We start from the raw sequence: 13,509 nt of genomic DNA, 5'->3' as shown, positions 1-13,509 counted from the left end.
TTATTGAATTTCTATTCAAGAAAATTATAAAATGAATTTTGTAACTGTTAACGCTAAACAAAAAAGAAAGAAAAAAAATTTACACTTTGCTTTGATCATTTTATAAATTAACGGATGACAATTTTTGAATAATGAAAGACAAAGCTGAAAACAAGCAATCCAATGACTTGAATAATGGAATTGAAAGAGCTGCAATGGAGTCATTGGCTTTAAGATCAGCAGGCAGAGGCTTCGATGGGTTTATTATTTTTTTCCTCATATTTTTTGATTTACACATTGTTGTAAATATTTATAGTGTTTTTTCGATATTTTATCAATTGCAAAATGTATTTTAAAGCATTTATTTAATTTAGTTAATTGATTTTATGCACACAAATTTTTTAGGCAGCAAGATACAAATGGAAATACTCAATTTTGCTTTTTGTGATAGAGATGCTTCAATGGATGAGCATCTATGAAAAATTAGTATCGTATTTAGGGCTAACATACCTTACCGAAAATGGAATCAGTTATTTCGAGTATTTTTATATTTTTATTGGTTGTTTTATTCATATTAACTTTTTGTTTCTTATCTTTTTCAGAATAATTAATGGCACATTTAGTTGGCTATGTAGTAATTATTATTATCCTTCTTGCATCGTTGCGGTTATTTTTTTCGTTTTCGTATGGGGATTTGGATTTTTTGCTGCATTTTTACGAACAACGACGGATTCTGTTCCAGACATCATGATGAAATTTGCGGCTTTACTAATTCAACTAACGACAACTTGTTTATTTATACCTATTTTGAACATATTTTTGGGAAGCATAACGTGCTTTCGCAAAGTTGGAAGCGAGTTAAGTCCTCTTCCTGACTTCTGTTCGAGATCGGATCATCTCCCATTTATAATCATTTCTTTAATATTTTTATTGTTGCACGTTGTTCTATCCATTACAATGCGAGGATTTATGTTCAACGTCAATCCTCATCACCGAAAAGACAACACATTTTCAATGCAGAGCGGGTGGTACCAAATGCTGAACACTTTCTGTGCGATTGTTATGTGTGTGCTTGTTGTTGTGATACCCAACCATTCCATCATTGTTACCTGCATCGTCTTCGGTATGTGCATATTTCTGATGGCAGTTGTGTTTATCTTCCAGCCGTACAATCTGAACAGAGGGAACTGTCTTGCCGCAGCTGCTGTGAGTGCCCGTCTTCCCTTTTACATCTTCATCATCATTCGGAAGACTACAACCAGCCACTCTGCTGGACCTGTCTTGAGCATCTCCCTCGTCGCAGCCATCCCAGCGATGTGTGCTGTGTTTGCGTTGGCGGCAGGGGAGATCATGAAAGTGCGCGGAAGGCGACTCTGGGCGATGAACGAAGGTGACCTCGTTCCTGTTTTTGCTGCAAAGAAGGCGCGTTCGAGAGAAGATGAGTATTCGATGGGGGCAGAGACAGCAAAGACGAAGGAGGCCAAAAAGGAAAAGAGAAAATTTGAACTTTCTCGAGCTGCAATTCATCCACAACAGACACATTCGCAAATGTCTTCCTCACAGGCAACGAGAGAAAATACTTCTTCTTCTGCTTTTATATCCTCCATGCCTTCTTGTTCATCACAAGAAGCGTTGCTGCATTCATCGTCTTCCATCATTTCTGTGGGATTTGCCTCTCCTTCTTTATATTCTTCTTCTCATCTTTCAAGTAGCAACCTTAAAATAGCTCAATCATCATCATCATCATCATCATCTTCTTCTTCTTCTTCCTCTTCCTCTTCTTCTTCATCATCGTTTTCATCTTTATCGCCATCTCATTCATGCTGCTGCTCCGCCCGCAGATACACTTCCACACCTCGTGTCCTCCCAAAGCTATCGTCTGCTTTTCAGGCACAGCGCTACATCTCATTCATTTACGACACGCCACTCAGAAAGCGTGCTGACTGTCTGCTGTTTGCGTCGTCTGTGCTGTCGAATGCGACGAAGAAGTTCAAAGACTCATCTGCGCTGTGGACGACGAGTGCCATTTTCCACCACTTCTACACGAAGAACGAGGGGAAGATGTTGGAATGCCTGAGGATAGCGAAGCAGTGCTCGCCTTCAGTCAGCGAGAAGTGGGTGGCGTATGTGATTATGCGGGAGATGGAGGGAGAGTGTGTGAAGTACTGGCGAACAAGAGGAAACAGACAGAAGAGAAGAGCGAGAAGCAATGGAACAAGGACGAGGCAGAGGAAGTGGGACGTGCAGGCACTTGGGGCGACTGCTCAACCAACTTCAATGGCAACAACAAAAGAACTAGAACTAGAACTAGAACTTGAAGAAGAAGAAGAAGAAGAGGAGGAGGAGGAGGAAGAAGAATACGATGATGATGAAATGAATGAGGAGAACATGCTGACGTCGCTTGTGTTCAAGAACGAGATGGAGGCGCGTTTTGGAGTGATGCGAGCACAGGCATATTCAGAACAGGCACAGTCTTATCTGTCTCAGCTGTGGCTGCACATGCTGAAGGAGAACATCGACACGAAGAAGGTCATCCACCTTGTCAACTGCGCAGTGAAGGCAGACGCCAAAGCGAACAGGAAGTTTCTGCAGCTGCTGAAAGAGTATCCGAAATCTGCGCAGGTTCTGAGGGCGTTTGGGATGCACATGCAGGACGTGGAGAGGGACGACGAGTTGGCGCGGAAGCTGAACCAGATTGCATCTGAGATCGAAGAAGAAGAGGCAGACGAGGTGGAACGGCTGAAGGCACACAGCGCTGCCAACGACGGAATGTACAACTTCTACGAAACTACCCCAAATTACCTCAGCCTCTTCTCACCTTCACCAACACATCCTCTTTCTCCTCCCTTTTCTCCACCCATTTCTCCCTCTGCTTCTCCCTCTGCGTCTCCCTCTGCTTCTCCCTCTGCTTCTCCCTCTGCGTCTCCCTCTGCTTCTCCCTCTGCTTCTCCCTCTGCTTCTCCTTCTAATTCTACTCCTCTTTCGCCCCCTCCACAGAACAAGCCCATCTTCCAAGTGCTTCTTCCGCCTGGCTCATTCACAACTGCCCAGTCGCCTCCGAATTCTCCCTCAATCACTCCATCTTCCACTCCATTCCCTTTGCCTTTGGCTAATTCATCATCATCATCACCATCTTCATCATCATCAAACTCTTCTTCTTCTTCTTCCTCTTCTTCCATTCCTTTGACAATGTCTGCTTCTTCACTCCATTCTCATCCAATTTCTGTCAACACAACAGATCACAACACATTTCTGCCCACTTCATCAAACACTCAAATTGTCACTTCACATTCAGCCAATCGCTTCAATCCTTCATTTCATCAACATCCTCGTCCTCGTCCTTCTCCCTCTCTCCCCCCTCCTCTTCCCCCCCCTCCCCCTCCCTCTTCTTCTTTTCCTTCTTCTTTTTCTGCCCCTGCTTTTCTATCTAATCCAATTATGGGCTCCAAAAACAGACTGTACAACAGCATTGAGCACAACATGCACAACTCTTCTGGGTTCTACAACTCTTATTTAAGCATCCAAAATGCAGCCACGTCTTATTCAATCAAGCGCCGCACACAGAAACAGAAGACGCTTCTGAAAGATTTGTACCACAAGACGAAGGAAAACCGGCTCAACCGGATTGCCAAGATGAAACAGAACCAGCAGAAGTCGAGTGCTTCAGGCGAGTCTGACTCGTCTTCTGTGAAAAATGCAACGCCCTTTGTGAAGACGAAGATGCTGCCGATTTATCTATTCACGCTCTTCATTTTGGCCTTTCTGATTTTGTATTCGTCTTTTGCGTCGTTCTTCTTCTCGTTCAGCATCGTCCACAAAACAGAGAATCACAACATTTTGATCTACAACCTCGCCAACTGCCAGCTCACAGCATGTGACATGTATTTGTATGCACTCTATTGGACAGACTCATTCGAAGTGAATGGCAGAGGCAGAGGCAGAAGCAGAAATGGGAATAATCTCAATGAAGCAGAGCAATCAGAGAAGGATGATATGAATGGAAGAAACTCAACTGAACTGGTTGGATATTATCAGATGGATGATTCAAACTCCATTTCTGATGAAAATGTTGATTTGACAAAAGAGAGAGTCATGTTTGAAGAGACAGAAAGAGCTGATTTCACTCAAATTGGAGCAAAACACAATGCAGATGAGAGCGCTGTGCAGAATGTCGTGTTTATCCCTCCCTTTTCTGTGTTGCAGGCGAGTGTGAAGCATTTTCGCGACACACTTGCAACATCATTGGACCAGCTGTATCTGCATGCAAGTGACGAGGCAGATTATCTGTTTCTGGAGAGAGAAATACTTGACTTAATCTACTTCCACCAGACAGGCGAGACACTCCACAGAATCACATGGAAGAAGGCAAACATAATCGAAATGCTGAAGTGCATTCAACTGTGGGGCGATGACATCGTCCTCATCAACACAACACACACAACACACATAAACAATGAAAATCATGCAAACAGCTTAGATTCTGCTGAATTCGAAGATTTTATTCATCCAAATGATACCATCGAACTCAACAAAGAAGATATTCACTCATATCTTCATTTCAATGATGCTTCAGAGGGTGTTTCTGCATACATGAGCAACCATTCACCAGAGCAACATCTGTTGAACATGGTGACGTATCTGAAGGCGAATGTGCCTGTGTCGCTGATGGAGCACATGACAGAAATGGCAGTCAGCGACATTCTGAGCATCCAGCAGAGGAACGATCACTACACAGTCGTCATCATCATCAGCTTCTCAATCGCCACGGTCGCCTTTCTCATCGCATTCATCGCTGAAATTGTGGTGTCGACGCGGAAGCTGAAGAAGGAAAGGGAAGACATGCTCTTCCTGTTCATCACAACGCCAAAGAAGAAAGTGGAAAAGCTGCTCAGACGAATTGAAGAGTCACAGCGAAGAGAAGACGACAAAACAGAAGATAAAGAAAACATTCCTGTTTCGCTTCAACTCGCATCATCAGCCAGAAACAGCAACAGCAACAGCAACAAGACAGCAAACAAGCAAGTGCAAACAATCCACAAAGTGGCTGATCAGCTTCAGTCGCTTCCTTCTCAGTCATCTTGTCCATCTGTTGGTGCTTGCATCCCAAACACTGTCAGCGACGACACACTGAACACATCTCCACTCAAACAGAATGGCAGTGAGAATCAGAGCATGTTGTCAGAAAAGCACAACATCGACACAAAAAGTCAATCGCACCAATACTTCAATGGCATGCAGCTATCCAACAACAGCAATTGCAATGTGTCTTTCACTGATGGCCCTGCATTTCCCAACAAATCTGCACAACATTTTGTTTCGTCTGCCGTTCAGGCTGATTCGCGCAATGCAATTTCACCAAATTCTTCTCCTATTCTCTCCACTTCATGTGGCTCTGAATCTCATCTTGATCGCTTTAACTTCTTGGCACCTTCTGTTTCTTTGTCTTCTTCGTCTTCTCTACTGGCATCTTCATCATTTGCAAACATTTCTCGCTCTTCTTCCATTCAGCCTCTTTTCACCACATCTTCTCATTCGCCCACAGCAAGCTTGATATCTTCATTTGCCTGCTCCACTTCCACACCAACAGCTGAGCTCCAAGATAATCAGCAGCCCATCCGCAGATCACATGCTCCAAATCCCATTGCATGCGCCAAGGAATTTGAGGGAAAAGAAGAAGAAGAGGAAGAGGAAGAGGAAGAGGAAGAAGGAGAAGGTGGTGGCGGAGGAGGAGAAGGCACAGAAGATACAGACGAAGAGAAGGGCAGTGCAGATTCCTCGAATTGCTATCCTATTCCTGAAAGCATCATGAGCAATCTCCCTTCAAACCGCTGCTTTGGAGCTCAAAACAGAACACTCTCGCCATCTGCCTCATTCGCTCAGATGGCCACTGCCTTTCGCAGCTCTGCTTCTGATGCTCGCTTTGCGACTGGCTGTCTGCCTGCTTATCAGTCTTGTGCTCAGCTGCAAACTATTCAGCCATATCAAACAAAACTACACAAAGTGAACGAGAATTTCAAGGCAATAAGTTCAAAAGGTCCAAATGATGGTGCAAATGCTTCAACGTTGACAGGGAAATCGAAGCCTGTTTGTGTTTATTCGAACAACAACGAGGAATTTTTGCTGAAAGAAGAAGAAAGAGAAGAAAAGGAGGCCGAACTCAAATATCAGCTTAGTCAAACAGTTCAAGTTGTGACATGCAAGTTTATTTCGCAGTTTATTTGTGGCTGTCTTTTGGTGCTGCTTTCTCTGTTTTTCTTTTATGTTGTGTGTTTTGTGTCTCTTGAGTCTCTCTCTGACACAACATCTGCAGTGTATCTGTCGTCGTATCGAAGTGTCCTTCTCTCAGTGACTGCCTCTTTGATGCTGAGCGTGGTCGATAGAGAAGCTTCTGAGCTGCCTGGGAATTATGTCTATTCTCGTTCACACTCTCCTCTTTGGAGCGATCTTTCGCACATGTCGAACGAGAAGGGGTGTCTGCAGCAGCTGATCAGCCGAACAATCAATTTCTTTGTGCTTTTGAACCAGAAAGTGAAAGAAGGAGGAAACGGAGTGCAAAGCGACATTGTGCAGACAGGTGACGATCTTATTGATTCGCTCTCGTCCATCCGCACACTCAATCCAGACTCAGAAATTAGCAAGCTTCTGATGGAGGATCAGAACTGCTTTGTGAACATCGACGCAAAAGAGTGTGATGATCCTGACAGAATCTACGGGATGAAGCCTCCGTTTTCGGGGTTGGACGGCATCATCACGAACTTTCTGAGTTATGCGCAGTCATTTGCTGCAGAAAGCGACCCGAGCAACTTGCTGTTCAACGACACGCGCCTGCAGATGGTTACCACGTCGCTGCAGTTTGATTTGAGAGGCGGCATCAACGAATACTCGAGAATCCTGTCAATGGAACAGAGCAAACATATTGTCTTCTTCAGATATCTGACCATAATAGCATTTGTAGTGCATTTCGTATTTATTTTCATTGCCTTCGTTTTCTGCTTCTGCCCTCTTCGCACTTCGCTGTACACAATTGCATCATGCACCAGCAAAATAGGAGATCTGAATCCGCAGAACGACCAAGCTGAGCAGGAAGTGGAGTGGAAAGAGCAGTGGAGCATCGACGTGCCTGTTCTCGATCACTTTCACGTTCTTGTCTGTGAAGCTGCAAAGAAGGTGATTTCTGTCTCAGACGGTGAAGGTGAAGAAGAAGAAGAGAGAATCGAGCTTTCGCCTTCAAGTTCACCAAAAGCAGAAAAGAAGAATAGGAGAGTGTTGAATGCTGTGAAGCAATTTGTGAGGGCGATGTTTTTGGCAATATCGAAAGAAGAGGAAATTATGGCAAAGTATCATATTTCTCCTGAGCACTGCAAGTGTCAATATTCAGAGCATCTTCTTTTCTGCTTCAAGATGGTCAATCTTGTGCACTGGGCAAGAGACGGAAGAGACATCAGCAACCTTCTTGTCGACCTGATCAGCAGCTGGACACACGAACATCTGACAAAAACAGATAGGATTCTGGCTGTGCTGCTGCAGACGTCTGTTCCTTCTTCAGAGCTGGAGAGGACTCAAGATGCAACAGGCACTGGAAACAGGAGCGTCGAAGGGCAGATCAATGGAGAAGACAGAATTATTGTTCCTCGGTGCTTGACTGGATATCTGAAGTCGAGTGAAATTACTGCAGTTGAGATAAACGAATACAAAATGTTTAAAAAGACTCTAAATGAATGAAGAAATCATTGATACAAGAATATAAAAGTATCATTTGATTAATTTGTCCATTTATTTTCTCAAAATAAAGAAGCGTTTATGAAATTTGACAATGCTTTTCCACATTTATGTCTGATTTTTAATTTTTTGTATGGAATATTTTCGACAATATATGTAGTCTTACTTTTTAATAGCTATTTTTTAGAATAATTGAATTGATATTCTTGCTCTTGCTATTCTATGTTTTCAAAACAGTTATTTTTTTGTTTTCTGTCTTTTCAACATATATATTTTTTATTCTTCGTTCTTAATGTCATTTTCATACATTTCCACACTTAATGTTTAAAGTCTTTTTATATTTTAGTTTTATGTTCGTCCGATGAGTTATCACTCATTCTCTATATTTTTCAATTTAATCACTTTTTATATATTTTTATTTTTTCCTTTAACAGTAAGATAGAAGAGTTACAATTGTATTTTTGTATGTTTAAGAAGATATCTGCATCAGCAAACACAAATTTTCAGATTACAGAGAGGAAAATGTTCTATCTTTTTTTTTTGTTCAAGTCTGCTAAATTAACACTCAAATGCGAGGGAAGAATTGATTGCATATTCATTATTTGTACATTTAATTCACAGATAATGATTTCAAATAGAATTTTAACCCATATTTAAATTTCTGATGATAACAACAACAAAACATCGATTTTCTGCACTAAATATCACAAAAGAGACTAAAAAAGGTTTGCAAACATTTATAAATTAAACTATTAACTTCTTAACTGGATAATACTATTCTTTCTTTCTTTTTTTACGAAAGCTTTGGAAGAAAATAAATTCTTTTTTCTCACTGATATTCAACAAAAAGCAATTCCTAAAGCCCTTGAAGGAAAAGACATTCTAGCTTGTGGGAAAACAGGATCAGGAAAGACTTTGAGCTTTATTATTCCTGTATGCCGTTTGAAAGCGTTTTTTAAATATTGAGTGCTTTACAAAATTTTTGTGTTAGCTACTTGAAATATTACATGAAAAAAATTGGAGTCGAGAATACGGACTTGGAGCAATTGTTTTATGCCCAACTAGAGAACTTGCTCTTCAAATATTCGAGATTTTACGAAAAGTTGGAAAATATCATCATTTTTCTGCAGGGCTTATAATTGGAGGAAAGGATCGCAAAGAAGAGGCAGAAAGAATTAATACAATGAACATTTTAATTGCTACTCCAGGAAGACTACTGCAACATATGGATGAAACCCCTGGCTTTTATGTGTCGGACGTTCAAGTTTTTGGTTGGATTTAAATGTTTATTTTTGAAAATTGTGAAATGATAAGTTTATTGTTTCAATTATATATATGTATTTAATGCAACAGTCCTTGATGAAGCAGATCGTATGCTTGATCTTGGCTTTAAGAAAACGCTGGACTCAATAATTGATTCTCTTCCGAAAGTTTGTTCAGATAAAATATTTTTTAAGTTTTGAATGTAACTTTTTATAGACAAGGCAGACATTACTTTTTTCAGCGACTCAAACAAAATCTGTTTCAAAACTGAGGAGACTTGGACTTTATGTTTGTTGAATAATAACATAATTTTTTTTTCTTTTAATCTTATTTTTCATTTACGCACAACACGAATTTTGTGATATGTGCTCTTTTTCGTTGGTATTTGAAATTCCACATACTTTTCATATTTCGAATTATTAATTATTTCGCAATAATTTTGCAAAATTTCAACAAACATTGAATTCAATTTCCAACAAATTGAAATTCCTTTACAGAATCCAGAATATATATGGGCAATTGAAGGGGAAGATTCGGCAACCCCAGACAATCTTATTCAGAAATATGCAGTTGTTGAGCTGAAACACAAAGTATGAAAGAACACTTATAATGAACGAATGTATTTGTGTAAACACATTCGCAGAAGAAATATTGTTCATATTGCTCATGCTTTCATCAGAAAGATGTCTCATTCATTCTTTCTTGCGGAGGCTGTTTTATGAACTTTAAGCTTTTGTTGATATTTTTTAAAAAGCATAACTTTTTTTTTAACGCGAGAAATGTTTAATTTCTGAGTCGATTCATTTGGAACTTTCTTCATTTTTGATATGATATCCTCTCTTGCTATTTCTTATAACAGATCGACGTTGTGTGGTCTTTCATCGCAACGCACAAAAAGTCCAAAACGATCATCTTCTTTTCTTCCTGCAAAGAAGTGGCTTTTCTGGGCGAGGCATTCCAGCACCTCAGGCCAGGTGTATCGCTTCTATTCCTGCACGGAAGGATGAAGCAGATGAAGCGCTTCCAAATATTTGCAAGGTTTTGCGAGATGGAGCATGGTTTGTGCTTAAAACGAAAACATTGAAATTATAATGTTTTGCTTGAAGAGAATTCTTTCATTTGAAGAAGTGCTATTTTTCAATGCTTTTCATCATCTTCAAATTAACTTGTCTGTCTTTGATGGACATCATCATCGATGAAGCTGTCTTTTGTGATTGTTTTTATCTTGATTTTAGTTTTTCTCATTCACTCTGTGCTTTGTGAATTTTTATAAATTGCTTTGATATTTCTTTATCTAAACATCCATATTTTGTGTTTTATTTTTTCCAACCATTCTGATTTGTGATATGTCGTTCTTCAGCTGTGCTGATCACAACAGATATAGCTGCTCGAGGTTTGGATGTGCCGACAGTTGATTGGATCCTTCAGGCTGACTGCCCCGAAGACGCTGACACGTACATCCACCGAGCAGGCAGGACAGCTCGCTACAAATCTGGCGGGAAAGCTCTTCTTCTGTTGCTTCCATCTGAAGAGAAAGAGATGGTTAAGCAGCTAAAGGACAAGAAAATACCAATATCCCAGACTTCCTTGAATACAGAACGCATTTTCCCCATTTCTGGAAAACTCTCAGCGATTTTGGCTCGTTTCCCTTCTTTGCAGGAAACAGCGCAGAAGGCGATCATGTCATATACCAAGTTTGTTCACCTGGCTCCAAATAAGAAAGTGTTTGATGAATCCAAACTTGATCTCGCTGGGATGGCCAAGTCGATGGGACTAGCGCTGATACCAATGATTGAAACGAGCCACTCTGGCGATGATGAAACAGACGGAGAGGAATCAGAGAGCGGAGAAAAGAAAGAGAATGGCAGCAAGACAAAAGGAGAGCAGAACGAGGAGGATTCTGCTGGGACGGCAGAGGAAGACGATGAGAGCGAGGCAAACGAGGCAGAAGGAAGATCTTGGAAGACATCCACTGCTCATGCGACATCATCAGTCAAAGTTCCGAAAGGATTGCTGTCAGGAAAAGAAAGAGAGGAAGCTGAGAGAGAAGAAAAGTTGAGAGAAGAAAAGAAGCGAAGACACAACGAAAAACGAAAAAAAAATATAGCTCTTTTGAAGCCATTGGCTGAAGTTGAGGAAAATGCAGAAAAAGTGAAGAAAAGGAAAATTGTTGGTGAAAATAAACAGGAAGAAGAGGATGATGATGAAAGCATGGACGAGATGTTTGAAGTGAAAAAAGATTCGACAATAAAAATACCTCGTTCAACACTCGAATTACTCGAAAAAGAGGAAGAATTTTCAAAAGACAAGAAAACGTATTTGAAGAAAGGAAAGCCAGCACCAACCAGACTTGTATTTGGAGATGAAGAAGACTCAGAGAATGGCGAAGAGGGAAGCGAAGACAAAAAAGAGGATGAAGCTGAAACGAATGAAAGAGATGGCAGGCAGATGGCTGATAAAGACGGAAAAGTGAAATCTTCAAACATTTCAAAAGTATGCAGTTTTTTTGATGATTTTTCCATTCTTTATTTTGTGAACCAATCTTTTCACATATTTTTGTTTTGATTTCAAAAATTTGATTATATTTCATTTTTGATCTTCAATGTTGTTAATTTTCTATTTTTTTTTTCACAATAATATTCAGCGTTATGATTCCATCACATCAGAACTGAAGGAAAAAGAGAAAGAGGCAAAAGAGAGAGAGAAAGAAAGAGTTCGCGAACTTCACAGGAAAAAAAAGGAGAAAATGAAGTTGAAACAACAAAGAAAGGAGGCTTGTTACAAATCTTTTGATAAGATTAATTATCTTTTCTATTTATAAAACATAAAAATTTGCATATTTGGCAAATACAAAAACAATAACCATTTCAATTATTTCACAAACTTCCTTGTTTAGGGACTAAAAAGAAGAAAGGTTGAAGTTTTTGCAACATTAGGGGATGCATCAAGCGATGAAGTCGAAGCAGACGAGCAAGATTTTGAAAATGATGATTCAGATTCAAATAATTCGGATTCAAAAGATGAAAGTGAGAGGGAGGAAGATTGAATACTTTTCATCATGAAAGCTTCAAACAAACCGCTTTATAGACTTGTAAATTTCACATAATTGATGTCAATTCATTTTCACTTCAGCCTTTGAGTTTTTTCTTTTTTGAAAAAAACCTCTGACTTACACATATTTAAATTGAAATTAATATATCTGTCTATCTATATATCATATTATATTAATAATAACATACAAATTTCATTTGTTAATATTGACTTAAAAATAACAATTGGGACGAACGATTTTGCTTTATGAGTTTTGTTCCATTCTACTCAAACAAATATTTTTCTCAATAAAAGAATTTTTCTGTATTTTTTTGACAAGGGAATGAAAGACTTATAATGATAAGGTTGGAGAAAAAGTTTGGAACAAATCGTTGTTTCGTTCATAAATGCAAAAATATAATCCCAATTAGAAATACAAATAAGTTAAATTATAATGGGTAAAAAACAAAAGATAATTGCAATAAAACTTTTGGTGAAGAAGTATCATGCTTTATGTCTCGTTTTTAAGCACAGCCTTATTTTTTCAATTCTGTTTCGCACTCTTTTCCGAACAGAAGTCTCGCAACATTGAAAATCCAAATTCATTTGTATATTCAAATTTGCAAAACTTTGGATGCATTAATCAATGCAACAACAAAAGGACTACAAATGAAAAAACATGTGATTCATATTTATCTTTCAAATTGCCGCAAATATTTGAGCAGAAGCGCAGTTCTTTGCTAATTTCAACAAATGCAATCAACTCTTCTGTTCAATTCGAAACAGTTGCAATATCTCAACATTCGAATTCATCGATTGTGATTTCTCGAAAATTATCGAGAACTTCCCTCAAACATTGTATTCTGTTCCATTCAAGAGAAAAAAAGAATGCACTTTTCACATGTGATGAAAGCGAGCTTCTTCTCGAGAGCATCTTCCTTCAATTATCATCCGTTTCCAATTCACTTTATTTTGTATCATCTTCGTTGCATGCATCTTCTTCTTCTCCGTCCTTGTCCTGTTGTCCGTGTATCATATCAATCTCTGATTCAATTCTGTCATCTGCAGAAATATTGAATGCTCCTTTGTTATGCACTGAAAGTGATACACAAGCATCGATGCAAAGATGCCTGCTTTCAAACATCACCGAATCGTATGACAGAAATGAAGCGAAACACAAAAACGGCTTATACTCAACTTCTTTTTCCTCTTGTGTCTTTTCAAGCGTTGAGGATGTCTTCTATGATGGTATTTCTTGCTCCATCAATTCACCTTCATCTAGCAACTTTGCATCTTCTAATTCAACATTCTCAAAATGCTTCCGCACAAAAAATGAACCAACTCGTTACAATACATCTCAAAGGTATTACATTGGAGAAGTTTCGTTTAAAAACTCAATTTTTGAAAAGTGCATTGCAAACGATGAAGTAAACATAAGAGGTGGAGGAATATACTGCGTTGGATCATCATTGACGCTGTCAGTTGTGAAGTGTAGCTTTTTTTCATGTAACGCAAAGC

General features: G+C 39.4%; 2 protein-coding genes across 2 annotated transcripts; both read left to right on the top strand.

Moving 5' to 3' along the window:
• Positions 1–131: 131 nt before the first annotated feature.
• MONOS_3347 (uncharacterized protein) lies at positions 132–8,144 on the top strand (the record flags this gene model as incomplete). Its single annotated transcript, XM_067873341.1, has 4 exons — positions 132–238; positions 296–326; positions 385–518; positions 582–8,144. The coding sequence occupies 4 exons, from the start codon at positions 132–134 to the stop codon at positions 7,699–7,701; spliced, it is 7,392 nt and encodes a 2,463-aa protein (XP_067733661.1). The 3' UTR covers positions 7,702–8,144.
• A 212-nt stretch (positions 8,145–8,356) lies between these two features.
• Positions 8,357–12,164, top strand: MONOS_3346 (putative DEAD-box helicase 10 S homeolog). The gene is made up of 10 exons (XM_067873340.1): positions 8,357–8,423; positions 8,501–8,631; positions 8,690–8,969; positions 9,052–9,128; positions 9,178–9,249; positions 9,459–9,551; positions 9,821–10,019; positions 10,322–11,454; positions 11,606–11,734; positions 11,858–12,164. The coding sequence occupies exons 1-10, from the start codon at positions 8,363–8,365 to the stop codon at positions 12,005–12,007; spliced, it is 2,325 nt and encodes a 774-aa protein (XP_067733660.1). The 5' UTR covers positions 8,357–8,362; the 3' UTR covers positions 12,008–12,164.
• The last annotated feature ends 1,345 nt before the right edge of the window (positions 12,165–13,509 follow it).

Source organism: Monocercomonoides exilis, assembly GCF_001643675.1.
Source record: "Monocercomonoides exilis strain PA203 chromosome Unknown scaffold6-2077815, whole genome shotgun sequence".
Taxonomy (NCBI): domain Eukaryota; phylum Preaxostyla; order Oxymonadida; family Polymastigidae; genus Monocercomonoides; species Monocercomonoides exilis.
The sequence above is the reverse complement of the archived record's forward strand: the minus strand, read 5'-3'. Positions and strand labels throughout refer to the sequence as shown.

Excerpts from the sequence above, each read along its gene's own strand:
- MONOS_3346 (XM_067873340.1), top strand. The coding sequence starts at position 8,363 with ATGATAACAACAACAAAACATCGATTTTCTGCACTAAATATCACAAAA. Across the intron at positions 9,250-9,458 it reads TGAGGAGACTTGGACTTTAT|AATCCAGAATATATATGGGC; the intron begins GTTTGTTGAATA and ends ATTCCTTTACAG. Across the intron at positions 9,552-9,820 it reads TTGTTGAGCTGAAACACAAA|ATCGACGTTGTGTGGTCTTT; the intron begins GTATGAAAGAAC and ends TTCTTATAACAG.